Consider the following 27441-nt stretch of genomic DNA (forward strand, 5'->3'; position numbering starts at 1 on the left):
TTTTCACTACGTCATTTTAATTGTACTGACACCCAGAAATACACAAAAGGATACGTGCCAAGAGCCACCCATCAAAGAGAGGCTTCCTTCCATGGTGGGTCTTGCTTTCACACTTCTTTCACTCAAAAAAAAAAAAAAAAAAAAAAAAAAAAAAAAAATATAATAATAATTGCACCGGTTGATGTACAAACACAGTCTTCCCTTTTCACACATTCGTGGGTTCTGCCGTGACAGGAGGGTGAAGCCCCGGCGCCCGCCGCGACGCAGCTGGAGCAGCTCCCCGGGGAAACGAACGGTTGTACAAAACAGTATGAAGATTTTCTTACAAACATAGGCCTGCAGTGTTTACTGATTGGGGTTTGGTTTTTTTTTGTATTTTTTTTTTTTTTTTTAAGTTTCAAAACTAGGTTTTGGGTCACTAATGTCTTGTATCTTTTATCTACAGTAAATTCAGCATATATTTTTATTTTTAGGAATGTGTAAGGCATTTTGGTAAGTTGAACGGTAAGGTCTAGGTCACAGACTCGTCAAACTGAGGTCCCTTCCTTCGAACTGTCCTCTTCGCCCTGGAGAAGGAAAACACACGTGGGTAACTCAACGGGGTCTCAACCTTATTCTCACCGTCAAAGCATTTCACAGATGGGCCGGGTCCTGCCTTCTGGGCAGGGAGAACCGTCTCGCGTGGTCCCAGGGCTTCCCAAAAACCACGCGGATGGTTTCTGGCAGCAAGTGCCACCTTGCCTCTGGTTTTAAACCACTGCCCGACAGGCGCTTCCCCGCGGCCTCCGCCAGCGTCAAGGGGAGGGATGGCCGTGGCCACCTCAAGTACCGTTTCTTGAAGCTGTTCTTTCAACTTCTTCACCGTTTCTCTCTCTTTGGCCAGTTGGTCCTGGGTAACCTTCAGTAGCTCCTGTAGTTTGGTTGCTGCCTGGCCCAGGTCCTTTGTTAATTTTTTTTCTTTTTCAAGTCTTTCCTACGTGCGAGTCAAAAGAAAGCATCTGCCTGAGCCTCCCTTTGCCATCTGGTGACCTTCGCCCCCCTCCGAAACGTCGCCTCGGGTCTGCACCGAGCCGCCTCGGTGGCCACGACCCAGAGGAGCACCCAGCTCCCTCCCCAGGGCGACCAAGCATCACCCCATCAGCTACAGCTCACGCTGGCTCCCCAGAGATGCCACGGGCCGAGACGACCTCACGGGACCAGAACGGTTTCCCAAAAGGCGAAAAGCCCAGCCTGTGAGAGCGTTTGCTCAGAGCATCGCTCTTACCTTGGCCAACACGGCTGAAGGGGCTGCGACTCGCACCCTGTTGTCCTTTAGCCATGGTGGAGCTCACAGCCAGCCCCAGGCAGGGAGCTACGGGCAGGGGAACCATCTACCTTACCCCGCCGTCCCCCCAAAACGATAAATCACGCCCTTAGTCCCGCTCGGACACATCTTTTGCTGTCTCGGTTGAACACCAAAGCACAAGACAGCAGGGCAGCCAAATCACCTTGAGATGCTGGGCCTCCTCCGTGTCCGAAGCTGCTGCGTTTTCAGCCAGTCTCAGCTTTTCCAGCTCTGCTTGCAAACTGCACGCTGAGCTTTGGGCCTGGAAGGGGGGGATATAGTCAAAAAAACACACGAGCGAACAGCGGCAGGCATCTCCCGCATCCTTTCCCGTACAGCCCGTGGTCCCCGGTGGGTCTGCCTCTGGTGAAGAGTTAGGTTATAGAGCCGCTGTCGGACGGTTGGATGCCAAACGCAACGCGTTGCTTTTGCTGATCCAGCTTCCACCGGGGAGATGGCATTTCTCACCAGAAGCAGGATGAAACCCAGCTAAAACCCTCAAAGGAAAGAGCTTGTAAAAAATTATGGGGGGACTGGGAGAGGGGCAATGCGAGGGGCCAGCAATGCCATGTGGCTTTAGCACAGCTGCTGCAAGAAGTCCTTCAGATGGGTGAGGGAATGCGACGATGTCTAGGATGGGGACACGGATGGGGAAAAACCTTCAAATTAATTCTTCAAATTAATTCTTGGGCTTCATTAGCAGCCAAGAACCCATAAAGGCTTTGCGAACCCTTGTATCCTCCTCGCCCGCACCTACCTCCTCCAGCTCCAGCGCCAGCTTTTGCCGCAGCACTTGCTCCTTCTCCACCAGCGTTTCATTTTGCTCCAGCTGGGTTTTCAACTGTGTTGAGAAAAGGGGAAAACACCCAGAAACAAAATTAAAAAAAAAAAGACCCAAGAGAGGAGCTAGCGGGGACATCACCAAGAAAGCTGGGCTAGGCAGAAGAAATGAAACCCAAAGCTTTCCCCAGGGCACCAAAGGGCAAGAGGTACCGGCATCCCCTCTCCGCACAAAAGCTGGGAGGATGCCGATGGTGAGCCCGGGGCTTGCCAAATTTTGCCTGCTCCTCAGGCAGCGCCAGTTGGGATGAGAAGCCCCCCCCCATAGCGGAGGCAGTGCCTGGCAGATCCCCGTGCCCGAGAGAAGGTTCCTGCACTTCATGGGATTAAAGGAGAAAGACAGAGCCCGGCTCTTGGCAGCACATCCACCGGTGAGAGGTGTTAGCCTGAAACGGAACGATCGCTGCTAATGCCCTCAGCCCGGCTCCAACAAGATTTATGGAACCTCCGTAATCCTAAGCCCCACCGGCTGGGAAGGGATCCGGGCGCAGCTCTTTTTGGGGTGTCCCTTCCTCCGAGGAGACCCAAGCCCCGAACACAACGGGGCAATCGTCTCGTGGCCACGTTGGCCCAAGGGCTCGCAGCATCCCCCTGCCTGCCTCCCCCAAAATCCTGCCAGCCCGATGCCGTGGCGGAGGGCTCCCACGGGGAACAGCCTGGCGAAAGCCGGCTGGCGACGCGTTCCCAGTGGGAATAGGATGCACGGTTGAAGGGATGGAGGGGGCTGGCTTCCCCGCCCCCCGCCGCAACACACGGGACGGGAGACGACACGGCCGCGACAGCCCTGAGCAAAGCCACGTGCGGTTCTCCATGCGGTTAGAGACGGTGAGACGGGACAAGGGACACGGTTAAGGGTCAGTGCCTCCGCGGGCAGCGGTCTCACCACCCTAACCTCAAGGGGCGCAGGCTCGCTTGGGTCAGCTTGTAACCCCACTACTTCTCCGTCCTGTACATGGCTCTTCATCTCACTCAACTGCTGCCTGACCTGGAAGGAGGACCAGCAAGCCTGGCTCAGTTACACATCCCCGCACCGCAGCCATTGCGAGACCCACGAGGACCTGTAGATAAAGTTTGCCGGCCTTTTTGGCTTGCACGCAAGCTGAAATGTTTGGAAAACCAGCTCGGTTTCTGCTAGACGTGGGGGACGGTGGTACCTAACGTGGGCAGCTTGAGGCACGACAGGTCCTAGGAGCGCAGAGCACACGCTCGTGCCTCGTCTGCTCTTCTTCGATCGCTCGGCACCTTGGCTCGAAGCCACCGCTGAGGGTTTGCCCTGCCATAGCCGAGGTGTTAAATAAAGCAATCGAGGCAGGGTGGCAGACCCCATTTTGCCATCGATCACAGCTGGGATGGCTGGGGAGGCAGTTACTTGAACACCACCCCCCCCCACCAATTAAATCCCCCCCCACTCCATCTACCAGAGCTCCATCCTGCATCGCAGCAGCACCAGCAGTCAAGCTGCAACGCTAACGGCTTGGCCAGAAGAAAGGGAAGGTCGCTGGATGAACACAAATATCTTCCACGCTTACAACCGCCTGCCCGTCTAATGAGATTAAGGCTAATGATGACCCCACGCCACGTTCCCTCGAGCTGCATCGAGCTCGACCGTAGCGGCTGCAAGGCTGGGAAGAGCCACGGCACCCAAGGGAAACCGTACTCCCGGGTTGCTCCGCTCCGAGCGGCTGTGCGAGCCAGCGGTACTGCCGAGGATTTTAAAAACAATCTCCCGAGCCTCTCACAATCAAAGTATGGATTTAAAAACAAAAGCCCTCATGCTTTTGGCAGGTCTGTTAGCTCTCCTGGCCCTATATCCCAGTCTTCTCCCCCACTTACCTGCAGAAACCTAGCCCCATCCTTCGGGTCCCTGAGCAACCCCTACACGTGGGCTGCACAGCCTCAGTCCTCCCATCGGAGGTGGATGGATGGATGGATGGATGGATGGATGGATGCTTAAGGCACCCAAACCCAACGCCAGGGTGGTGTTGGGGTAACCAGTGTCCAGCGGTGGGGCAGCTGGGTTTTTCAGCCACACGCCAGCTTGTGCAAGCCTTGCTCCCTTCCTTCCCATCACGGGAATAAAAATCTCCTCCTGGGTCTCAAACGTCCCCTCGGAAAGCCGGATCAGTCTGGTGCCTGGCAGCACCAGGTTTCCCCGTCCGCTGGCTGTGCCGCCTTCTCCTCCCCGAACTGGTGGGGAGGATGCCAGCCCCACAGCTGGGTTTGCAAACTGGCCCCAGACCCGGTGTGGTCCCAGCAGGGCAGCTCCAGGGGTTCCCCCTTACCAAGGCCAGCTCTTTGCTCTGCTTCTGCGTTTCTGTCTTCGCTGCCTCCAGCTGCTCCTGGGACTCTGATAAGAGCTGCCTCAACTGTCGAGGAGGAACAGAAAGAAAGAAAGAAAAAAAAAAAAAAAAAGTCCATTTATGCACTTGGTTTTGGAGCCCTTTGGCCCAAGGAAGTATTTTTAGGGTGCAACATCTTCTCAAAGAGGCCACGATGGCATCACTTGCTAACCTGCCTGCTGATGCCTGCTCAGAGAGAGACACAACCGTGAGACAGCTCCATCCCACCTGCGTCACAGAAATCCCACAGGCCACCGAGGAGCAGTGGACACCATCTCCGTACACATCTCCCTGTCCCATCACCTTGCCAACGGATCTCCTGACTTTCGGTGTCTACAACCCAGACCGGAGCAAACCCTTCTGCGTGTTTTCTCCTGCTTTGCAAAGCTACGGATCCCTGGGGCGCTCCCCAAATCCCCAAAACGCGGATGGGGTGGTAAGTCAGGCTCAGAAGAAAGAAGCGTTTAAGAAGGTAACGGCCGCCACACTTACAACTTCAACTTCTTTTGTGTAGTTCTGGCGTTCGGAGCTGGCTGTCTCCAAGTGATTTTCCAGTTGCGTTTCCAGAAGAGAGGTGTATTCCTTTAGCTGGATTAAAAGGGAGGAAAGCAGGAGGGGGTTGAGATTGAGATCCAACACATCCCAAACATCCCCTGGCCCAAGCCTGCCTTCCCCAGGGCAAGTTGGGAGATGAGTCCCGACTCAGCCCAAGCATAGCGCGCATCCGTCTGGCCCCTGCGTCTTCCCCCATACCCAAAACCCCTTACCTGATCTGTGCTCTGCAGATCTGCTTTCAACTTCTCCACCATGTCTTCAAGGGATTTCAGCTGAAGTTGCGACTAAGCCAGAAAGGATTAGAGAAGGTCGGTGAACGGCGTCTCACGTGGAGACTGAGCATCTTTCGTTCGACTAAAAACCGGCCAGTATTTCACTCCCACCTCATCCCGTACCCGAGCGCGGAAAAGACCTGACACCAAAGCGGAGCTCCACAGCCTGCAGGGCAGGAGCTCCTCTTCCCAGGGAGGACGAGTCCAACAAGCCCAGGCTGTAAATCGTGGAGCAAAGTAACGGCTTTTGCCTGCTGGACTTCAGCTGGCTGCAGTCAGCTTTCAACACCCGAGAAACTGGCATCAGACTCGCTGCAAGTTTCCTACCGAGAGTGACTTTGGTTTGGAAGCAGCAAGGTAGATTTTCCAATGAAGCGTCATGGGCTTTGCTATGAAGTGAAGCCAAGCTATCAGAAAAAGCGTGGGGTTTGCATTTAAACCCGGACTGCTTTTTGAAGAGGGCTCCACAGTTGCTGAATTTTTCGGAAAGGAGGAATTCATCTCTTCTCCACAGAGAGGCAGGACTGCTCTGGGACCTGCCCGAGCCACCAGACGTTCATCCCATCACGCACACCCCGCTGCCAGCACACCACCGGCAGCCACGTCATCCCAGTGCAATCCTACGCCAGCCCCAGCAACGGGCCGAGAAATCAAAGATCTCTTGTACAAGAGCTCCCCCACCTCCCTGCAGCCCCAGTTCACTTCAAAAACCCATCTGATGGACGGGGAGCAGCCAGACTGTGGAAAGAAAGTAGCTTCATCTCAGTTCTGCATTCAAGAGGGAGGAGATAACTTAAGTCCGCTTTGCAGAAAAGCCACGGCCAGCCAAGTTCTCCTAGGCTCCAGCTAAGTCACGAGAGCTCACGAAACACGCTCCTCACCAAAATCCCGGGCAACCACGGCTCTCTGGCAGCTGCCGGCTGGCTTTTTAACTAGGAAGAGCAGTACCCAGAGCTAGACAGACAGCTGGACCCAAAACGATGTGCAGTACGTGCCTTGGACCTCAGCTCCTTTCTGAAGGCTCAAGGAACGCCAAGGTTAACCCGGGTTTTGAGAGCAAGCCAAGTTCTTCTGAAAATGGGAGTCCAAGAGCCCCGCACGTGCTCTCGTCCCGTCAAGCCAGCGCCCACCAGGAGGGCTCAGCCCGATTTCCAAGGATCGGAGCTCGGATTGCTGAAGCGGTGACGTGGTTTCCCAACGAGCGTGCCTGAACCGGGGAGCTGCAAGCATTCCTCCTGCTCCACTGGCAGGGTCTAGGCACACATCAGGCGGGGAGGGGGGCTGCAGGAGGAGAGAGGCTTAGCTCCTATCTGAGGTGGGCTTGTCTGCTGGTTTAGTGACGGGAGGGGTGGATTTTGGGAGAAGAGAGAGTCCCCGTGTGTCAGAGTTCAAGGTCGCCATCCGATTTATAGCCAACAGCCCCTCTGCTCCTGGAAGCCCAGCTCCACCAGCCTTTGCACACAAGCGACAAACCCATGCGTGCCCCGAACGCTCACCTTTTGGAGTTCCTCTTCGGACGCCGTGAGCTTTGCTTTCCATACCTGCTCCTCCTCCTCCACGCTCTTCTGCAGGTCTCGCAGCATCCCCTCCTGTCGGCAAAACCTCAGCTGGGTCCAAACCTCCTCCAGCCCTCCCGAGCCGAGCACTGTCAGGGCTGGAAGTTTTCGCACACCCGACGCCTCTCCAAGGATTTGGGCCAAAGCACGGGTGACAGAATTAGGTGCCCCAGGTAGGTCTAGGGGCTTCTGGTTCCCAGGCGGACTCAACCACCCCGCTCAGCAGAGCCCTCGCCGTTCCACATCCCACCACCACCAGGAAGGTTTCCAACACAATTAGGCGAAGAAGAGCTCTAGAAATTCAGGTTTTTCCACTTCTCCTGTCTCACTGGCAAATAATCTACACGGCAGCCCCCCCAACATGCTGTGGGATGCCCACCACGAGCCCACAGGCAGCCTGGGTTGTCTGGAGACCTCTCACAACGTATTCCTAGTAGAAGGCCAACGCAGCACCAAGGGCTGCAACTTACCGTCTCTGCAAGGATAGCTCTGTACTGCTCACATTCTGCTTGTAAAGTGCTTTGCGCTTCCTCCGCCTCTTTTAATTTAAGTGCTGAATCCTGAAAGGAGAGGAAAGCGATGGAGAGAGAGGTGAGGAAAAGAAACGCGGAAACCACAGCCGTGGCAATGCTGGAGTGGGATCTAGTTTTCTAGTGGCTTATCAGCAATAACAAGCAAGCGAGTAGCTGGCTGCCTGCACACCCAGGACAAAAGGAAGAAGTAACCTGATCCAAAGGTCAGAAATTCTGGCTTACACAACTGGGACTGCTCCCGACACGCTCCCGTCCACGGCTCGTTAGGCTGAGATAGCCCACAGCTCTGCATTTTGAAAGCATCATCCTACTACCTTGAGCAACCATAAACCAGGGCTGCTGACTAGACGCCCGAGAGCCTGCAGCTTCCCTCCGCACCCTCAGATCCACCATCCGCCCTGAAGGGAGCCTCAAGGACTCCCTTCCCACTTTCCAGCCCCTCCACTTACCGGTGCCTCTGTTGTCATCGTGTGCTGCTTTAGCACGTACATGGTCTTCTCCTTAAACTCTTGTAGCCACGTGTCATAATCCTGAGTTTGAAAAAAGAGGACAGGGAAGAAGGAGGACACTTAGATGTCTGTCCTTCCCGCACGGCGGAGGCTCTGCAGGGGTCTGAGAAAGCCCGTGCCCACCTGCTGCGAGGACACGGTGACTCCGGGCAGGGCAGAGAGCAGCGTCTGCTTGGTTCGTGTCTGGAGTGCGTCCAGCTGTTGGGCCAGCTCCTCCTGTAAGAGGGACAAACCGGCATGGGATGGAGGTTTTGGGCGCCCACCGGCCTCCCAGTCCTGCTTTTCTGTGCCTACGACGGTGAGCTGGCACGGGGAAACCAGCCAACACAGAAAACTGCTGCCGCTGAGAACCACAAAAACGTCCCTCCCGAGTCACCCGTCCTCCTGGTTCCCCGACCATGACCTGTACCGTGGATACACGGCACCTCAAGACAAACTTTGGAGAAGCTGGCAGGAGGGTTGGGTCAGCACTGCTCCCAAGAGGAGGCAGACAACCCAGGGCAAACATCTCTGGTGGCCTGGGGAGGCTGAACGTTTCCCCTACAACACGGGCATCACCGACAGAGAGAAACGCCGGGCTCACCTTTGCTTTTGTAGCAGCGAGTAGTTTTTCCTCGCACGCCTTCTCCACTGTGGTCAACGCTTCCATCGTTTTCCAGTTCTTCTCACGAAGGTCCTGCCGAGACCACACACAGAGGGCAATAAGCCGAAGGCCACCAAGCTGCTTGTTGGCACTGCAGAGGATTTCAAAGCCTCCGCTCAGGAAAACGGGCGGCAGCCCGTTGCTTTTGTCAAGGGTCTTCCACCCCACCGCCCACGCGTGCCCCCTTTCCCCTCCATCCTCGCAGCGGCCCAATGCATCGCGTCGCTCAGGCGGTGGCCTTGAGGGAGCAGAGCAGAGCGGGATGGAGGCAGGAGCTCCAGAAGCAGCCATCAGGACGCTTAGAGCTTCCTAGAGAGGACACAGGCCAAGTGGAGGGCTGCAAGGTTGCCTCCTTGATACTCAACTGATACCGCCTTGTAGTAGAGGGATAAGGAGCAGAGAGCAGCCTGCTGGGGGGGATTCCTGCTCTCCGGCAGAGAAAGCAATGCCTCCAGTGCTCCACGGGCCTGGAAGAACCTCTGGCCGCTCCACAGAGGCGTCGGTAGCCGATGACGATGGGTTGTCATTCAAACCCCAGAGGTCTGGGTTTTGGAGGAAAAAATTGTGAGCCCAGTTCACTCACGTACGTTGTTTTTCGTCTTCTGTTGCTCCACCGCCTCCCGCAGCTCTGTGGCTTCCCTTTCCAAGGACGAGAGCTGGTCCGTCTTCTCCTGGAGCCTGGAAGGGCAGGATGCAGCAGTGAGTCTCAGCATCCACCTCCCTCCCGGGCAGTGAGCTGTCGAGAAGGGGACCACAGCCCTTCCTATCCCGGTCTGCTCCAGGATCTACACACAGCGGGAGGAGGAGGGAGCGGGACTAAAAACCACAGCCGTGGCAATGCTGGAGTGGGATCTAGTTTTCTAGTGGCTTATCAGCAATAACAAGCAAGCGAGTAGCTGGCTGCCTGCACACCCAGGACAAAAGGAAGAAGTAACCTGATCCAAAGGTCAGAAATTCTGGCTTACACAACTGGGACTGCTCCCGACACGCTCCCGTCCACGGCTCGTTAGGCTGAGATAGCCCACAGCTCTGCATTTTGAAACCATCATCCTACTACCTTGAGTAATCATAAATCAGGGCTGCTGACTAGACGCCCGAGAGCCTGCAGCTTCCCTCCGCACCCTCAGATCTACCATCCGCCCTGAAGGGAGCCTCAGCTTGAGCAGACCAAGGAAGGTTCAGGTCCTTGACAAGAACCACCCAAGTCTCTTGGGGTACCAGCACAACTGAACAGCTGCCCTCCTTTAGAGGAATGCTGGATGCCCGCTGGCAGTGGGGGCATCTGAGAAATTCTCCCCCCATGCAGAGCCTGAGCCTTCTCCGAGGTGTCCAGAACACGGACAAGGGGCACCAGGCACAAATCGTGACCTGGGAAACTCCAACTAAATGCCAGGAAACCTTTTGGCACCGGGAGCGGGGAAGAGATTGTCAAACACTGGAACGGGGACCCAGAGAGGCGGTGAATCTCCATCCTTGGAGATACCTGGAAACATCGCCAAAAAGCCTCCTTTGGTTGGCCCAGCTTTGAGCAACGGCTTGGTTCAGAGACATCCCACCCCCAGCACCAACACCACCAGAACCTCCTGTTCTGCAGGACCAGCCAGCCTCCGTGTGCCTGCCAGCAATTACAGTCTCACTTCAGAATGGACTGGCTGTTATTTGGGGCCAGCACTGGAATCAATTAATATTTGAAACAGCTGTGTTGGCTAGGATTGACATTGTCTTCCCAGCTTTCCAGTCCCCAAGCCTGCTTAATGGGAGAGGGCAGGAAGCCCTCAACCACAGCGCCCGGGGAAGCCCGGGACAAACAGACAGCAAGCTGGAGGTGCCGTAGCAGTCTCCATGTGCACCTAGACCCACCTGGACTGCAGCTGCTTCATTTCTGCTTCATTGGCTGCCTGGAAGAGAAAAAGCACTTTCGTTACCTGTCCTAGGCACGTGATGCAGGTCAGCCCTTTCTGTGGCATCCCACAGCAAAGATAACTCAGGTACTGTGTTAACACAGTGCAAAAACACCTGCTTGAGCGGCGTAACCCCCTCTCCTCCTCCCGCCCCAATTAAACGAGCACGCGACCTGCAAGTCTCTGTCTTTTTCCGCCTCCCTCATCTGGCCTGCCTCCAGCAGAGCTTCGATGGATTTGATCCTCTCCAGGAGCTTCGTATTCTCCGAGCTGGCATCCTGCAGTTTTCCCTTCATGTTGTCCAGCTCCAGCAACTTGCTTTTAACCTCCGCTTCGGAGCTCAGCAGCTTGGCCTGCAGTTCTGTCGGAGGAAAGGGTAAGAAACGTGGTAAGGTAGGTGCAAACAAATTTGGAGACTCCCCACCCTGCCCTGCCCAAGCAGGGCTCTTGGCCAAAGAAGCCTTGGCCGTGGATGCTTTCAGGAGGCATAGAAAGCGCGGGCAGGGATGCAGGACAGCACAGGAGAGAGGCATTGGAGCGGCATCCAAGGCTAGGACCACGGACCGGTCCCACGTCTTGCTCACACCGACACCAAGCAGCCTAATTCATCCCTGGGTCTCCTCGTCCTGCCCCGACCAGCCCCACCAAGCACCCCACCTTCCCCACAGCTCTCCCTGCGCCCACCCAAGGTCCTCACCAGAAATGCTCTGCTGCTGTCCTTTGGCCTTTTCAGCGTCTGCTAACAAGGTTTTGTAGCTGGTCTGGGTTTTGCGGAGCTCGTCGCTTACTTCTTCCAGCCTCTTCTGCAGCGTCGCCTCTATCTCCCTTTGGGAAGCCTGCACGGCAGGATGAGAAGGTTTTCCGTAGCGTGCCAGGCACCCCGGCCAACTTGAAGCAAAGCTCCGTATGTCACATAAAGTTACTCTTAAGCTGTGCTTTGGGGGGGGTTTAAGTCATCCTTCCCCCACGCTCCCCCTGTGCATGAAGCATCTTGCTTCGTGCTCACGTTTTATCATTTGCCAGCCCTCAAGTGGGAAGCAGACAACACCCGAACGTCTCGGTTCTGGGCCAAGACCGCGGCCATCCTCCTCTCCGGAGAGCTAAGCTCTGAAAAACCTCTTAAAGCTCTGGTCCTAACGCACAGCCCCAGCCCAGCAGGCAGAGGTACTGCCACGGTGCTTAGCAGGACGGAGACACCCAACCATGTGTTTCCACACGCGGAGGAATTTTCTGTGCGGTTTGGACCAGGGAAGAGGTTTTTTTTTTTTTTTTCCATCTTAGAAAGTAGCGAGGAAGAGGCCTGCCCAAGGCAGGCGCTTCGAAGGGGAAGGCAGAGGAGGAGGATGAGGAGCGTGCTGCAAACCAGCAGCATTACGGCTACGAGTCGCAGCCTTGCAGAGGGAGAAACGTGGCTTTGCATGGAGGGGACAGAAGAAGGTAAATCAGCAGCCCCATCTCTGCCTGAGTTATGCTTCCAAAACCACCAAGAAAGCAGGACTTCTCCGTTTTTTGAGGATTTGACCCCGTATCGTCAGCTCAGAGCTCCAGGTGTTACTGTGGAGCACATTCTCCCTAGCGTCTTAAACACATCGCTGGCTTTAAAGTCTTCCAGCTAGTATGATTCATTTAATTAGTATTAAGGTGTGCAGCAAGCTGACAGCCCTGGAGAAGTTCTCCTAAAAGCATGCCTAGGAGCTGGTGTTTTGAGACAGGAAGGCGGCTTCACGCTGGCTGCGTGCCCACATCACCCCCTTTGCTTCTCGCCTGCAAAAGCAGCGGGGGCCAAAACCAGCCCACCAAAAGGAGATCTGCACCCTCAAGCACCCGAAAAATTACGAGCAAGGATATCAAAGGCCCCTTGCTCTAGTAGCACCTCTGCAAAACCATTTTGGCACGCGCAGATAAAGGTCTCCGCCACCGTAGCCCCTTCGTAAAGAGGCCAGAGCAATTCGGATACCACGGCGCGTGCGGGAGGGATCCATCATATCCCTCGCCCTGTCTGCCACCCCTGGGGGAAAGAAGTGCAAGTTCCCGGGTCGGGGGTACCCGGGATCCATGCTCCCAGCCCCCAGCTTAGCCAAATCCCAGCAGGAACGCTGCATCCCCTCTCCTAGAAGATGCTCTTCCCTGCGTGGGTACAGCCTGCCTGAATCGCCGCTCCTCTGCCGACAGCGCGCTCGGAGGTTCTGCTTGGGAGGTGTCCTTTAAACCCCCCTAAAAACCCCAAACCCAGCCACACCCCGGTGACAACAAAAAAGCCACAAGCTCTACCTGCCGCACCAAGGAGGGAGAGCAACGGGCTTAAAAACAGCTGAGGCGAGAGAGAGCACCCACCCACGGCTGGTGCGAGCACAGGCTGGCAGGGGCCAGCGCGTTTTCTCTCTCGCCTTCGGGTACCACCCAGCAGCGTTCAGCATCTCGCCTTCCCCCCCCCCAGTCCTTCCCACCGGGCTCATCAGCTTCACAGGTAGAGCGAGAAGAACAGCTTCAACCAGGGCATCGTGCTCCCCGGGCTTTGCTGGTGACGCTCCACGAAAAGCGCATCGCGTGTGACGAACTAACGGAGGGGGAGGTAATTAAGAGGTCCGCAAGGCAGCTTGCTTTCCAACCACGGATGCTCGTATCCCTCCGAGCTCTTCCCATGGCCAAGTCCATGGATCCCATGGAATTAGCCACCCACCCCACCTCTGCGAGGGTTTGCCGGCGCCTGCCTGACCTGCAGCTGCTCGATCTGTTTCTCGGATGCTGCCGCTTTGATCTCCCAGCTCTTCTTCTGTTGCTCCTCTTGCTGCAGCACCTCTGATTTCTCAGACAGCTCTTTCATCAGCTTGTTGCACTCTTGCCGTAACTTGGCCAGCTCAGCGTTTTGCCTGCACCAACAGAAGCAGGGTTATTTTAGCCCGCAGGCCAGTCGAGCATCTCTGATATTACCTAGGGGGGAAACCTCGATACGGGACTTGAAACATCTCAATGGCTGTGTTCGCCTGTTTCTAGGGCACGGCTGGTCCTTCAGGGAGGGGGTGGAAAGAGCTGACAAATCACTTTTCAAAAGCCGCGTTTCAGTCACAGGAGACATTCCTTTCTCATGAAGTACAGGACGCGAGGATCTGTGTTCCCAGACACAAGAGGAAGCGCTCTAAGCAGCTGGAGTCCGCTCTGTAATTATTGGACCGCCGTTAATCACCAGCCATTTCAGACTTTCTATAAAAAGGAGTGCGAAATTCTTCTACCTAGCTCCTATTTGCTCTGCAGGCACCGGGCAGGTCTCGGTTCTCTGCAGCATCGCTCCCATCCGCGTTTCTTCTGCACTTTGAGAGTACGAGCTCCCCTAAGGGGGGGAAGTGCCACGGCACCTTCTGGTCCCCTCTCCCCCGTCTCCGCTGTCTGCTGGCTCTAGCATCAGCACAGGTGACCCCAAAGCAGAGAGGGTCTCCCCTGCCCCTCCACTTGGGAAGAACATCCTTATTTCCCCTGCCAGCCCCCAAAAAGCCATTTGGCAAGCTCTTCCTCGCTCCCTCCTCTGTCTGTAGAAGCACCTTCGAGAAAAGGGGTGGCCAAACCCGATGGACAGCCAACCCCAGGGTTTTCCAGTGGGCAGCCCCGCGCTCTTTCCCCCCTCTCCGGCCTTACTTGCTCTCTGTCTGGCTGGTGGCCTGGTTGAGGGCATCCCTCAGGATGGAGTTCTCCTGCTGCAGGCGAGCCAGCTGCGTGTTGGGACCATTCTCCAGCTGCTCCTGCAGGGTTCGGATCTAGAGGAACCCAACAGGGGTTAATGCCGCCGCCGGCCCCTTTGCTCTCCCCGTGAAGCCCACGCGATGAGCGAGAGGGACGGGGGGGGGATGTCTGGTGGTACCGACAGCCCCCCCAGGGATGCGACGTTCCCTGAGGATGCTCCCATGTGCCTCTTTTCCCCTCGAGAACCACGGTCCAGGAGCATCGCGGGGTCTCGCCCCCCCTCCCCGAGGTTCTGGTCCCCTCGCCCATCTCGGTCTTCTCCAAAAGACCATACGACTGCCACCAAAAACCACCCCACGGCCAGAGGGGGAAGCTGCGGAGCAGAACGTGGGGCTCACCTTGCCCTGGAGCTGCTGCGTTTCGCTGACGTGGTCCTGGTAGCTGGCCTGCATGCGTGCCTGCACCGCCGCAATCTCCCGCTCCCGGGCCAGCAGCTGCTCCTTCAACTTGCCCTCCACGGCCGCCGCTTTGGCCCGCTCGGCGGCCAGTTCCTTCGAGGAGAGAAGTCACCCAGTTAGTCCCCAGTATACGAGTTTTGCTGCCTTAAGGGGATGCGAAACCAGCGGCCTCCCAGCTCAGAAGACTTAGAAGTTCAGCCCTTTCGGAGCTGCCTCCCTGCCCGTTTAGCGCTTACATTTCCTCCGGCATTTTGTTTTGGGCTCTGCGGCCACTGGATGCCACTGTTGTTCTACATTGAGCCAGCTAAGAGAAAGGAGTAAGGCAGCCTGGAATTTTACTTCCCCCCCTCCTAGGATCAATAATAGCACATAAAGTTTGGTGCAAAGCAGGAAAATAATAAAAAAAAAAAACAAAACCAAAACAAAACCAAACCAAAACCATCCACCCGCCAAGGGATGCTCTGTTAGCCGGCTGAGCGACACCGCGCTCCTGCCCCGCGCAGTCTGCACGGGCAAGGATTTAAGCACAGCACCTGAGTGCGTGGGCTGGTTTCGCCCTCTCCTCTCCTGCCTGCAGGCAGATGGACGGGCTGCGAGGCAGGAGGTGCCAAGTCCAGCGTGGCAGGGGTCTGTTCCGACCTCAGCATCCAAAAAAAGGTGGAGGCAGGGGGCCGAGTTGGGGAGCAGGGGCTGGAAATAGGGGTCAGGCTCCTTAAAAAGGGACTGATCATCACCTTCTCGGCTCAAGGGATCCGGGCAGAGATGAGAAGGGATTTATTTTCCTCCCTAAAGCAGCAGAAAGCTGCAATCTCTTACAGGAAGGGTTTTCCCCTGCTTGCCCCTGCGGCTGCGGTTCTTTGGGCTGGTGCCTCCCTAGGCTGGATCAGGCCCAGGCGAGGAGGTCAGGCGGGGCTCTCCTCCCCTTTTTGGGGAGAAAACAGCAAAAGGGTGAAGGGCCCAGAGAGCCCCTGGCCTTCACCTCCAAGGGGGACGGGATACGGGGAGCCACGACGAGCGGAGCCCACGCCGGGGACGCCGGGAGGGCTGCGCGGCGCGGTGCTTTACCTTGCTCAGCTCCCGCAGCTTGTTCCTGGCAGCGGCTGCATCCTCCTGCTCGGCGGCGAGCTGCTTCTCCTTCTCTTCCAGCTGGCGTTTCAGGACGGCAACCGGGTCACCCTTCTGCGTAGCCTGCCAGCGCGGGGCGGCACATCAGCGGGGGACCACCGTCACCGGACCCATCCCCTCCAACCCCACGCGAGTGGGATCCTGCCCTCTGCTCCGGGGGAAAATTCAGCTCCGGTCTCCAAGAGTGACCTTCGGGGCCAACCTGCCCAAAACCAGGGTACCTTCCCTCCCCACCGCACCTCCCGAGGCTCGGCAGAGCCCCGGCGGCAGGCGGCCACGTCGGCGTCGGCAGCCCTACCGTGTGCCAGGTATCCTGGACGATGCCCGCTTTCTCCGTCAGGATCTCGATGAGCTGTTGGGCTTCCCCCTCGCTGAACACCATGCTGCCGACGGTGGACACGAGCGTCTTGTAGGGCAGGTAGAGGGGCCCGTCCGAGTCCGCGGGTGCTAGGGAGGAGAGACGAGGGGTTGGGACCGCTCAAGCTGGCGGCAGAGCTGAGTAGCATCATCTCAGTTGGCTTCAACCCCACGACCGCCATTTCAAAGCAGCATCCACTGAGATTTCCACAGTCAAGTTTGAGCCCTCTCTAACTGAAAGCAGTAGGAGAAGTGCTGGCGGTGACACTCACCGCACACGTCTGCTTCTTGAGCCAGCTGTCACCTCTGCCTGGCTCTACTACTGGTCCCACCACCTTGCCTCCGTCCTCCATCAAACTGAGTGATTCCCAGCAGGAGCTGGGCGTGCTTCGCCAACGCCAGGGAGCAGAGCATCAGAAGCTGGACCGCGCCGTGATACGACCTTGCTGGGGGACGTCACCCCATGCAGCGGTGCCAGTGATGCAGAACGCAGCAAGGTCATCTCCCGCATTTCACCAGGCAGGTTTGTTCCAGCTCTTTGCTAAGGGAATGACGCGACTCCAACCCTTCCCCTATCCCTCTGCTAACCCGGGAAAGCCAAGGAGCACCAGGGACCATGATGCTGTTTGTAGGACGACAGTGCGCACGGTCACAACGGATAGAGGGTGGCAGCAGTGCTTTAGGAGTTCCTGCACAGTATCTATGGCCCAGTGGGCTTATTTTCCTAAAAAAATCCCAGAAGAAAAAGCAGTTTGGACTCCAGTAGCTCCAAAGCCTCTAAAGCTGTTAACACCAGGATCTCCTGAGCACAGAGCTCGGACCCCCGCAAGCAGCAAGGCCAGGGAAGAAGGACGAGGAGGAGGAGGGAGCAGAGTTTCCCCTGCAGCCCCTGGAGAGGAGCCCACGCTGGAGCAGACTCTTCCTGAAGGACTGCAGCCCATGGAAGGGGAAAGGTGTGAGGAGGAAGGAGAGGCCGAGAGGATCTGTTACGGACTAACCACAGCCCCCATCCCCCTGCGCCGCTCAGGGAGGGGAAATAGAGGAGTCGGGAGGGAAGGAGTGAAGTTGAGCCTGGGAAGAAGGTGTTGTTTTAATTTTGTCTCTGTTTTTCATTTGTTTTAATTGGAAATAAATTAAATTCGTTTTCCCCAAGTCGAGTCTGGTTTGCCTGTGACAGTAATTGCTAAGTAATCGCCCTGTCTCTATCTTGACCCACGAGCTTCCCCATCTTATTTTCTCCCCCATCCCGTCGAGGAGGGGGAGCGAGAGAGCGGCTGGGTGGGCGTCTGGCAGCCAGCCACGGTCAACCCACCACACCAACAGAGCAGCAAAGCCCTGGAAAGCCTAGCAGCTCCAGCACACGCCGTTTGCTCCTGGCTTCTGGTTCAGGACAGCAGCGCTAAGCCCTGGCAGGAGCAGAGTCTGTCTCACCAGCAGCAGCCACTTCCCAGCAGCGCAGCTGGGGCAGCCCCACCGTCTTGTGCAACTGGGGCCCCAAGAGCTTGGCTCGCGCTTTTTTCACGCTGGCAACAGCACGGATGCAGGACGGCGTATCACATCCCCTGGCTCGGTCCCGTTGGGCGGAGGAACCCACCGAGCGAAATTTTGCCCGTCTCCCGGCGGCGTTGCGCAAGCGAGCCTTGCACAAGGCGGGCAACGACGCAAACCCCACCTCGCAGCTGGCAAACGGAGCCGGGGCAACCTGCCAAGCCGTGGCAAAAGGAAGCGCGCGCCGCCGCCGAGCCCATTTGCAGAGTCGGAAACCTCGCGCCTCGCCGAGGGAAGCGACGAAACGAGAAGCAGCTGTGCGGCGAAGCCGCCGTGGGAAAGCACAGCAGCAAGGGCGAGGGGTCTGAAGAGTCCCTTCCCAAACCCGAGGGGACACGGGAGACACGGATGGTCCTTGCGTGGAGCCCCACACCCGGGAGGCTGCAGCCCAGATCAGGTACCCACGCGTGTTTCACGGGAGAGCGTGGCTCCCGCTATCACAGGTAACGACCTGGGACCCCAGTACACGCCAACCACTTGCAAGCAAGTTTTTGTGTGATGCAGGAGGCTAAAAATGAACCACACGAGAGAAAAACACCCCAAGCCGCTCTTGGCAGGTTTGCCATCTGTTTCAGTGCCGAGCACGTGTCTTTGAACATTTTAAACACCCATTTTTATCTGCCACGGGATAATTTGTTGCTTCTGCCTTTGAGGAGGAGAGACCACAGCTGCCGAAAGGCTGTCCACAATACCTTGGTCAAACTGCAGCCTGCTTCGTGAAGCAAATACTGCCGAGAGCTTTCCTTTGAAAAATCCCACAGGAGCAGCTAAGACATCACTCTTGGCTTTTAAGACATGCGGGATCGGCACTTCATACCCAAAGGAGTGGATGTTCGGAGCAGCCAAAAAAACTCCCAACTTAACAAGTGCTAAAAGTTCATCTCCCGTCCACATTCCCTCAGCTGTTACAGCTTGGATTTAGGGTCATGTTTTTCAGCGTTAGAGAAGCGCATCCCCGGGTGCACATGCGAAACCAGCCACCTCCAGTTTCCCCAACACCATCACTGCGATCCCCTCCAGCAGCGGCTGCTTAAACCGTTTCAAACCTCGTCACTATGTGGAGATGGCCTTCAGAAAAATCCTCTCCTCAGAGGAGCAGCCACAAGGGTTTTAACCCAACCTCGGAGACCAGCGGCCGCAAAATGTCCTGCTAAGTGGCAGACCCTTTTCCAAAACACGGGTGTGGAAACTGCCAGGTTACCCAGCAGCCTAGGTTTGGATGTGCTGGAGAAGGCTAGCAAGTAGGGGTGTCTTTTTGTTTGGTTGGGTTTTTTGTAAATAAAGAAAGAAATGACACCTATGCATCCCACATCACGCCTTTGAGAACACCTGAGGGATTTCTCCCATGTGTCCATATGGGAACACTTCTACAGGGCTGAAAGCACTCGCATTTTTAGTGCCTGTAATTATCACTCAACCAAAAATAAAACCCAGACTGTTCACGTTGGTGCAACGAGAGGCAAGAGTGCAGCTACAGAGCTGTTTCTCCCCTCCCTACCCTTATTTACACCCTGGAGAGTTCAGGGCCACCCTCTTTAATCTCTTTCATCTCCGAGTCAATCAAGTGAGGCATGAACGATGACGGGCAAGCTTTCCCTTCCCTGTGACATATCCAAAGTTACTTCCCTCTAACTATCCTATGATCAGTCCCCTGCAGTATAAAATACCTTCAACCCTCTCTCCTCCAACAGGCTTTTTTTCACCGCCACTGAAGAAGGAGGAAACTCTAGCAGTGACCCACCTCCCCATAGAAGAAGAGCGGTAGAGCTCCTGTGTGCTTCTAATAATCAGGGCTGCAGGGGGAAAACACCTTGTCTCGGCTTTCCACCCAGATGTCCAGCACCTTGGCAGCCGCCCCCTCTCCCAGGACAGGTACCTGCACCTCCCGTTCATTCTCGGCGTGCAGATCGGCTCAGAGACCCACAACGCAACAGTAAATCCGAGAAGAACCTGTAACTCCCCAACATCTGTGTGCTGGACCAAGGAGCTAAGCACCAAGCAGGGGTACCCGATGCAGGAGGCGACACATTACAGAGTGAAAACAAGTCAAGAAACTCTTGACTTCAACTCTACTTCCCCCCGGAGAGAACTACAGTCCGGTACAGGCTTTTTCAGCCCACCCTCTCCTTGGCGCGCATGGTCCATCTCACCAGAGACAGCCTTTCTACAGCTGCCCCGTTTCCAACGCTGAAGAAGAACGAAGAGATCTCAAAATGGGATAGCTCTGTTTTAACAGCACCAAGGTGCCCTGCTGGCTTTCTCGATGGGGATATAGGCAGAGGAATTTGGCCTTACCTGGCTCGCTCTTCTTCTTGGACGCGGCCTTCTTCTTGACGGGTCCATCATGCTTCTGCTCCTCATGGGTTGGAAGAGCATCGGTTTTCTTGATGGCGACGGAGCTGATGACCGGAGCACTTTGCTGCGTGCCAACCGGCGGCACGGCCACAACGGGCACCTCCTTAGGGGTCACCTCCAAGACGGGAGAACTTTTAGGGACACTGACAGGAGGCGAAGCCAACACCGGGCTAGGAGCAGGCTCTACCTTTGCCACCTTCTTCTCCTTCTTCCTCTTCTCCTTAGGTGATGGAGCAGGTTTCTCCTTTTCCTGGGAGGCCACTGAGACCGCTGCAATCGGAGACTCAACAGTTACAGGCTCAGGCACCGCAGCAGGCTCGAGAACCACATCCTTGGGAGAGTCCGTCACTTCCTGAGCCAGCTGCTGCTCTGGGATCTTTCCATTAGGTTTCTCTTCCTTTTTCTTCGCTTTTCCCTTTTTCTCAACAGGTTTCTCTTTCTTCTTTTTCTCTACTTTCTGCTGCTGGGTCTTCTCAAGCTCTTTGCGTTGCTTGGCCAAGGCTTCCTCGTACGATGTCTCCTTCATGGAGAAGGTGGACACCAGGAAGATCCCGATGGCTGATATCACCATAAAACCTCCGAAGACCATAACACCCAGCGTCTGAGGGTCATACACATCCATCCTGCCTTATTCTTCTGTGCCTGCAAGACACCAGAACAACAGTTAGTGGGGGGAAAAAAACCCAACGATGCAATGGCCTCTCTGAGCAGGGATTTTCATATAGACATTTGTGTCGCCAAATGGCACCACGCACCGAAAAGACAAACGTTCAAGATTCACTCACCCCCGGTGAGGGCCATTTACCTACACCCCCCCCAAGTTTGTGCTCCTCCACTACGTTGCCGATGTGGTCCAGTCATACCGCAGCGACTAATTTCACTGGCCGTAACAACCTCCAGAAGAACCAAAGAGGGGGGAAGGCAAAAAAAATGGGATGCGATCAGAGACAGCCATGAGCGACTACCCATTATATGTCCAATGAGATGGTTTTACGTGACCGTTGCGTGATGCTGCGTCCCCGCAGCGGTAAGAGAGCCCCTTCACAGACTGTTTGGTGCAGGTTGGCCAAGACCCGGGTTCTCCCTGGAGCACCTGGCCTTTTCATTGCACCCAGATGCACATTCAGCTATCAACTTTGGAATAAAACATCCTCCTGGAAGGAGAAAGCACGCACAGGAGAGCTTTCCCCAGCCTTGCGGCAGCCTTGGCTTTTTCCCTTCGCCACCTGCACCCTGTGGCACCGCTGGTTTCTGCCCAGCCCGGCGAGGAGGACGCACGGTGACCACGTCCTGCTGGGTAGCTGCTCCCAGCCATGAGAACCAGCTCAGCAACAACGCTGCGTGCACAGACACCACGCAGAGAACCAAGTCACAACCATTTCCTTGAGATGCAAATACCAAATAAAAGTCATAAGTTCAAGCTACAAAGAAAAAAAAAAAAAAAGCCTGGTCATTAATTATCTCATCTCCCCAACAGATGCCCGCAGGAAGAAGTGAGACTTGCAAAGGGAGCGCTGGATGTGGCATTTCTGCTACTAGCTGACGGGCAAACCGGGCACAGGGTCCTTCCCACCTTCCTCTCCAGCCTCAGTTTCTCCACCTGGAATACACGGAGCAGCAACGGAGACCGTACCGCCTGCTCCGAGATCTGGCAGGCAGGGTGCGACCGCACACAGAGAAAGATGGTGCTATCTGCATTCTCCTTAATTGCTAATTGAACCCTGTCCTGAGTTTCGAAGCCAATCTCTTCCCTGCTGTCCCGCTCACGCGTTGCTCCCATCGTGGCATCACCTCCACGTGTTGCTCCGAGGCGGCTCACGACCCCCCCAGATGCTGTAGTCGGGCAGTTAATCTGCAAATGGGCACTTTCCAGGAGGTGCCAGGCTGCGGTTTCTCGTCACTGTGCTTCAAAATATAATCAGGAAAATGCAGAAAGTCCTCGGCTATCAGAAGTTCCCATCCCCACGCTTAACTGTAAACATTATCAAATTTCCTCTTTAAGAGGTTGTGGGTTGAGGAGGGAGGGAGGGGCTAGAAGGGGAGGAGGCAAAAATGAGAATAAAACTAAGGAGATCAGCATCTTTTCAAAACCTCAGTGCTCCCAGGGAGAGACCTCGGAGCCTTTTCCTTTCTAACAGCCGGCGCAGCGACCGCGCAGCCGAATCTGCAGCTCAGAGCTCCTCGTCCAGCGAAAGGGGGGTGACGGTGCAATGAAAAAAAATCTCCTCCAACACCCGAGCAGGGAGCGCGGAGCTGGATGGAGCTGCAAAGCGGCCATCTCCCACCCACCGGAGACACCCACCTGCCTGGGGAAGGATGTTTTCACCATCAGCCCAGCTTTCCCTGCCTACCTCTCCAAGCATCCCAGGCAAAGCAGGAGAGAGCTGGCAGGCAGGAGGTTCTGCCAACGCCAGCTGGAACCAGCTTCTCCTGGCAGGGCCAACTTTCTACCCCGGGGCACCGTTCGAGATCCCGGCTGATACTACAGGCATCACTACTTCACGTCGTTTTGGATTTGAACGGCCTCAGCCCGCTCTATCCCAGCGTTAAGTGGTGCCAAGTCATTCCTTTCTGACGAGGCAGCATGGCTTTGGGATGGTTCCCCACCAGGACAGACAGATTATTCCTAACCTGCAGGGTGAAAAGGGCTGGATTTCCTCTCCCTGGCAGTAAATAAAAAGTAGGGCTGGAGAACACATACCCACGACCTTGTGCTGGTTTTAGGGCTACACCGAAACACCCAGGAGCCGGTTTAGGGGCAGAACAAGGTGATCCACATTCCTCGCCCAGCAACCCCAACACGTCGGTAAAAATAAACATTTCCTGACCTCACGCCGCCACGGCTTCGTATTTAGATAAAAATTTGCCGCTCCAGCAGAGGGCAAGGGCATCGCCGAGCGCTGAGCAAATGCACTCCAACCGCACCAGCTGCCGCTGCCACCTCCAAAAGCAGCTGGATGGAGCCCACGGAGGATGGAAACGGAGGAAAAAACCCAAACCTCTGCTACAGAGCCATCCAGCACGCAGAGGATGGATGAGAGAGGACGGCGTTATTATGTAGAGACCGGGGCAGTGAGGTGGGTGAGATGGCAGCGCTGGACACGGTGCCGCGGTGCCAGAGCCCTCTCTCTGACCCATATCCCACCCTGCGTTGCTGTCCCCCCCCCCAAAATCCTTACAGGCAGCGGTATTTGAGCCCCCCCGCTCCCCTCTCCCCCGCAGGCAGCCTCACCCAGCCCCGCTGCAGTAAAAACCGCCTGTACCTTGCCTCCTCTCAGGCTTTACAGCCAGGGTGAGATAACGACGCAGATTAGCATTAAAGTCTTTCCTAGGTAAAGAAAAAAAAACCCCAACAACCCCCTGCAAAACAAAACCAACGCAAGAAAAAAGCAGCCCAGAGCACTAACCTAGAGGAGCTGCGGACCTGCTGGAAGAGCCGTCGCAGCGGCCGGAGCTCGTGAAAGCAGCTTGAGATGCTCGCACGGGCCATTCGCAAGATCCCAACGGTGGACCGGGGAAATCCCGGGCTGTTCCCAAGGACAGGCGTGCCGGGAGAAAATCCAAAACGAAGAGCGAGAAATACCAACCGGGCAGCAATAACTCCCAGCAGTGCTATCACGGCAAGGGGAAACTTTGGTCTCCCTGTCTCAACGCTCGTGTCCCGCAGCCCGTGGCGCGGACCGGTCCTGGCAGACCCGGCGCTGACTCCAAGGAGCAAGTTCTACCAGTAGAGTTCCTCCTGCGGTCGAGACTTGGCACAGACCAGTCCAACAACTGGGTTCAGGGAAGAGCCTATTGCTCCGACGGCGCAAAGACGGCGCGGGCAGGCTGTAACGCTACCACGCGCGCTTAAATCAAACCAGGTTGGCTTTGGCATTCGGGGGGGGGATAAGGAAAAATCTTTCTCCGGGAACTTCCTGATGCATAAATGCAAGAAGCGCCGCAGCGTTAAGCGTCGGGAGCAAAGCTCTGCTTTGGCATTTCCTGACCTCGCCGTCTTCGCCCTTCGATGGGCTGAAAGTTTGCTCCTGGATTCGCACAGCAAGAGCCGGTCCCCGTCGCGAGCGCGGCGGCAGGAGCGTGCGTGCCTTGCCCTTCGGCAGGGAAGCCCTCCGCACTCCCCCCCCGGCACAAAACCTTAGCCAGGACACGGAAAAACAGGGCACCGAAGGCATTACTGCTTGTCTGCTCGCGGATAGTTTCACACGTACAGGTTCTGCGCGACAGCCAGGCTTTGAAGAGGCTTGAAGACTTCAGCGTTCTCCTCTCTGTACCTTCTGGGCCCCCACGGGACTTTGTCCCTACGACGGCGTTTTTCAATCTGATGCCCGGGCTGCTTTGGGAGAGGGTTGTGTGCCTAAGGGGTGCAGGGACACCACCAGCTATCAGAGTCCACGTTCGAAAAATCAAGTTCACGTCTGACACTGAGCATGTTTACCTGCGTGAAGTTTCTCGAGCAGGATCATCCTCTACTCCTCATCCAGCCAAAACAGTGGAAATCACCAAATATCTCCATACGCAAACTCCTTCCCCAAAATAGCTTGTGCAGATAAAGCTTTTCACCACTGCCAGAACAAGAATAAGATGGACAACTGATATTTCACTTGGCCTTCTTTGTAAAGGAGCCAGATGAAACGCTGTGCTCCGACTCTTCCCTTCCTGTGGCTTCTTCTCATTATCCATCAAACTTCCCAACATCCCAGGTAACAGCCCAGGAGACCTGACCTCCCTCGCCACCCCGCACGTGCAGTCGCCTCTGTTTGCCCTGAGCAAAAGTCCAACTCGCCCTAAGGAAGCAAAACCAGTAAAGCACTCAGCCTTGCTGGTTTTTCAACACCAAACAATTTCCAGGACAAACCAACCCACACACACGCAGCGTGACGGCACCGGGCATGTTTGCCAGAGACAGCTAAGTGTCAAAAATCAGGGTAGAGCCTTCCCACCTCTCCAGCCTTTCCTGCCCTCTGCGACCATTTTCATGAAATCCACGGGAATTCAGTATCTTTGCGACCCTGCCCTCCCCTGACCCTGGTTTAAATCAGCCAGGTCAAGCGTCAGCTGGGCAGGAGCAAAGGAAGAGACAGGTTTTGTAAGAACTACAGAAACCTTATTTCTTTACACAGCCAAAGGAAAATATATCTGTTATCGCCTCCTGGTCTGGATAAGTGCTGCAGATGGGAAAAGATGCTCTTTGCAAGCAGGACACTGTTCCCCCTGCAATCCAAGGCTTGCGCTTTGCCGTGGTGTCAAGGTGGCATCTCAGGTTAGAGAAATATAGAAGAAGAGGTGATGGGGTGTCGGAGGGCAGAGAAAGAGAGAACTGGGTTCATGCAGCCCGGCTCTGCAGAGCCCGCAGCAACGCCTGCCTGCGAAGCACCTGCAGCTCCCTTTCCTCTACAGCACCTCCCAGCAGGTTAAAAAAAAATAATAAAACCCAATAAAAAGCTCTCCCCGCCCTAAACACACACACACAAGTCAGTCGAAGCTGGCTGACCCAACACACAAGTTTCCAGGCTGAGATTTTGGCTATTTCCGAAACGCAAAACTATCTCCGGGGCCATCAGGGCGAGAAGCGGGCAGCACCTACGGGTTCGAAGAAATAAAGTCTCGTCTCCTCGCCTGCCCCTGGTCCGCAGCTTCCCTCGCCAAAAAGCGGCACGAGGGCAGGGACGTGGCCGGGGACGGTGTTCCGCCAGCACAAAGGAGGGAGAGGGTGAGGGCGAGGGAACTGGGAGGCCTGATCCTGCCGATAGCAGGGCAGCCCGGCAGCGGGAGAAGGCAGCAGCACTGCCAGCAGATAAAAGACAATCACCAGATACTTCTCCTGGAGTTTCTCTCTCCGCCCTGTTGCGATAGAGAGAGACAAAAATTAAAAACAAACGAGAAAAGCCCGCGTGCCGCCAGCAGATCCTGCCCGCGTCCCCGGCAGCCTCTGTTTAAATACATTTTCCACGTAAGTGACTGTGCATTTCCAGCCTCCCGGCAGCATGTGTTACTCCACGCAGCAACTCCAGATCAGCCACCGGTCGTCAACAGTTATAGCTCGACTTAATTGAACGTGTCTTAGCGCTCCATTAGCTCTTGCAGTGCGGTGGGAACGGCAGCCGGGGCCCTTGGCAGTGCTGCCAGCTCCCTTCCTAAGCTTCGGAATTAAAAAAAAAAAAAAAGGCCCGAAAAAACAATATATATACACGAGAAGAGCATAATAGCACCGTAAAGCAGCTGCGGCTTGACTTAATCTCCGCCGGGGCTATTAAAAATTTTCTCTCCCCTCCGCCGGCCCTCGCCAGCTTCTGCTCAGGGTTCGCATCCCAGGTTCGCATCCTCGCCCGCCTCGCCCGACTCTTTCCAGCCATTTCCCGGCGATGCGGGCGAGGGGAGGCCGCTGCCATCGCTTCTGCGAAGAGGAAAGCTGACATTTCAGGCGGGGACGTTCCTCCGTCGTGCCCGGCCACGTGTGCAGGCGCACGCTCTCCTCGCCGGACCGATTCCCCCCCGGCGGGGCGAGAAACGGGGCGTCCTGCCGGTAAACCCAGCGGAAAGCTGGTGACATCCAGTTTGGAAAGACCCCAGGGTTGTTGCGAGAGGGGGGGGGATGTCTGGAGGTTTATGGGGTCGCCGATGTCTTTCTGAACGCTTTGGGTATCGCCGGACGCCGTGCTGCCGGGGGGGTCTCGTAGTGCTGGGAGGGATTTATTTTTTTTTTTTTTTGCGGAGGGGGGAGGCGGCTTAGTTAAGGAAAAATAAAAATAAATAAGGAACAACCGCCCGAGAGCGGTGACCTTTTGTAACCGCGCTTAATGAGATTAATGAATTTCGTCAGGCCGCCGCTCGGGCAGGGGAATCGGTTGGAGGGCTGTGGGGTGGGGGGCGATGTCCCGGGTGGGGGGGGGTTGGCGGTCGAGGACCGAGGACCGGGGACCGGGACCGGGGGCGGCCCGGGGTCCCTCCCCACCCTTCCCCTCCCCTCCCCGGCCGCCATTCCGCACCGCCCTCGCCGCGCCGCGGGCAATTCATCCCCCCCCCCCCCCCCCCCGCAAACGTGGCCAGACCCCAAACCCGGGATCCCATCCCCCTTCCCTTTCCCGGTTCCACGCGGGACAGCCTTTCCGCCGCGTGGGCGGAGGGGACGCGGGTGGGTGCCCCCACTCCACGTCTGCTACCGGTAGCAGGAGGGTGGGGTGGGGTGGGGGGAGCCGCGGGTGGGGTGTGTGGGGGGGGGTCCCCCCTGGCAGCGGGGGGGGGGGGGGGTGTCCCCACGGGGCGACTCTCCCCCGCGTGGAAGTGGAAAGGGAGAGGAGGGGAGGGGAGGGTGGCCGCCGCCGCCGCCTCCTACCCACCCGTGCCGGGTCGCGGTCCCTCCTCGCCGCCGCGGCCGTGTGGAGTCGTGGCACTTTCCGCCGCTGTCTCGCCGGGTTCGGGCCGTCCCGGTCCGCCCCGCCCTAGGCTCC

The 27441-nt window shown here is 56.4% G+C and overlaps 1 protein-coding gene across 3 annotated transcripts; it reads right to left on the reverse strand.

The window, feature by feature from the left end:
• Positions 1-27441, reverse strand: RRBP1 (ribosome binding protein 1). 3 transcript variants are annotated; one of them, XM_030035489.2, is made up of 24 exons: positions 27331-27441; positions 19931-20632; positions 16029-16177; positions 15671-15793; positions 14546-14698; positions 14103-14221; positions 13189-13342; positions 11170-11308; positions 10646-10833; positions 10432-10469; positions 9159-9249; positions 8512-8604; positions 8052-8144; positions 7869-7949; positions 7357-7446; positions 6827-6919; positions 5271-5342; positions 4996-5091; positions 4447-4530; positions 3057-3149; positions 2082-2165; positions 1488-1586; positions 830-973; positions 1-566 (listed from the first exon to the last, which is right to left on the reverse strand). In XM_030035489.2, the coding sequence occupies exons 2-24, from the start codon at positions 20610-20612 to the stop codon at positions 528-530; spliced, it is 2997 nt and encodes a 998-aa protein (XP_029891349.1). In that variant the 5' UTR covers positions 20613-20632; positions 27331-27441; the 3' UTR covers positions 1-527. The 3 variants fall into 3 exon arrangements, with proteins under 3 accessions (XP_029891349.1, XP_029891350.1, XP_040984378.1); XM_030035490.2 differs by lacking the exon at positions 27331-27441 and adding an exon at positions 23398-23540; XM_041128444.1 differs by lacking the exons at positions 3057-3149; positions 27331-27441 and adding an exon at positions 23398-23527.

The sequence above is a fragment of the Aquila chrysaetos genome, chromosome 13 (genome assembly GCF_900496995.4).
Source record: "Aquila chrysaetos chrysaetos chromosome 13, bAquChr1.4, whole genome shotgun sequence".
Taxonomy (NCBI): Eukaryota; Metazoa; Chordata; class Aves; order Accipitriformes; family Accipitridae; genus Aquila; species Aquila chrysaetos.

Bases quoted from the DNA above. Each gene is read 5' to 3' on its own strand.
- RRBP1 (XM_030035489.2), bottom strand. From the start codon at position 20,612: ATGGATGTGTATGACCCTCAGACGCTGGGTGTTATGGTCTTCGGAGGT. The intron at 16,178-19,930 runs GTAAGGCCAAAT...TCTCCTCCCTAG, and splicing joins CAAGAAGAAGAGCGAGCCAG to CACCCGCGGACTCGGACGGG. The intron at 11,309-13,188 runs GTCAGGCAGGCG...CCTGCCGTGCAG, and splicing joins AACAGATCGAGCAGCTGCAG to GCTTCCCAAAGGGAGATAGA.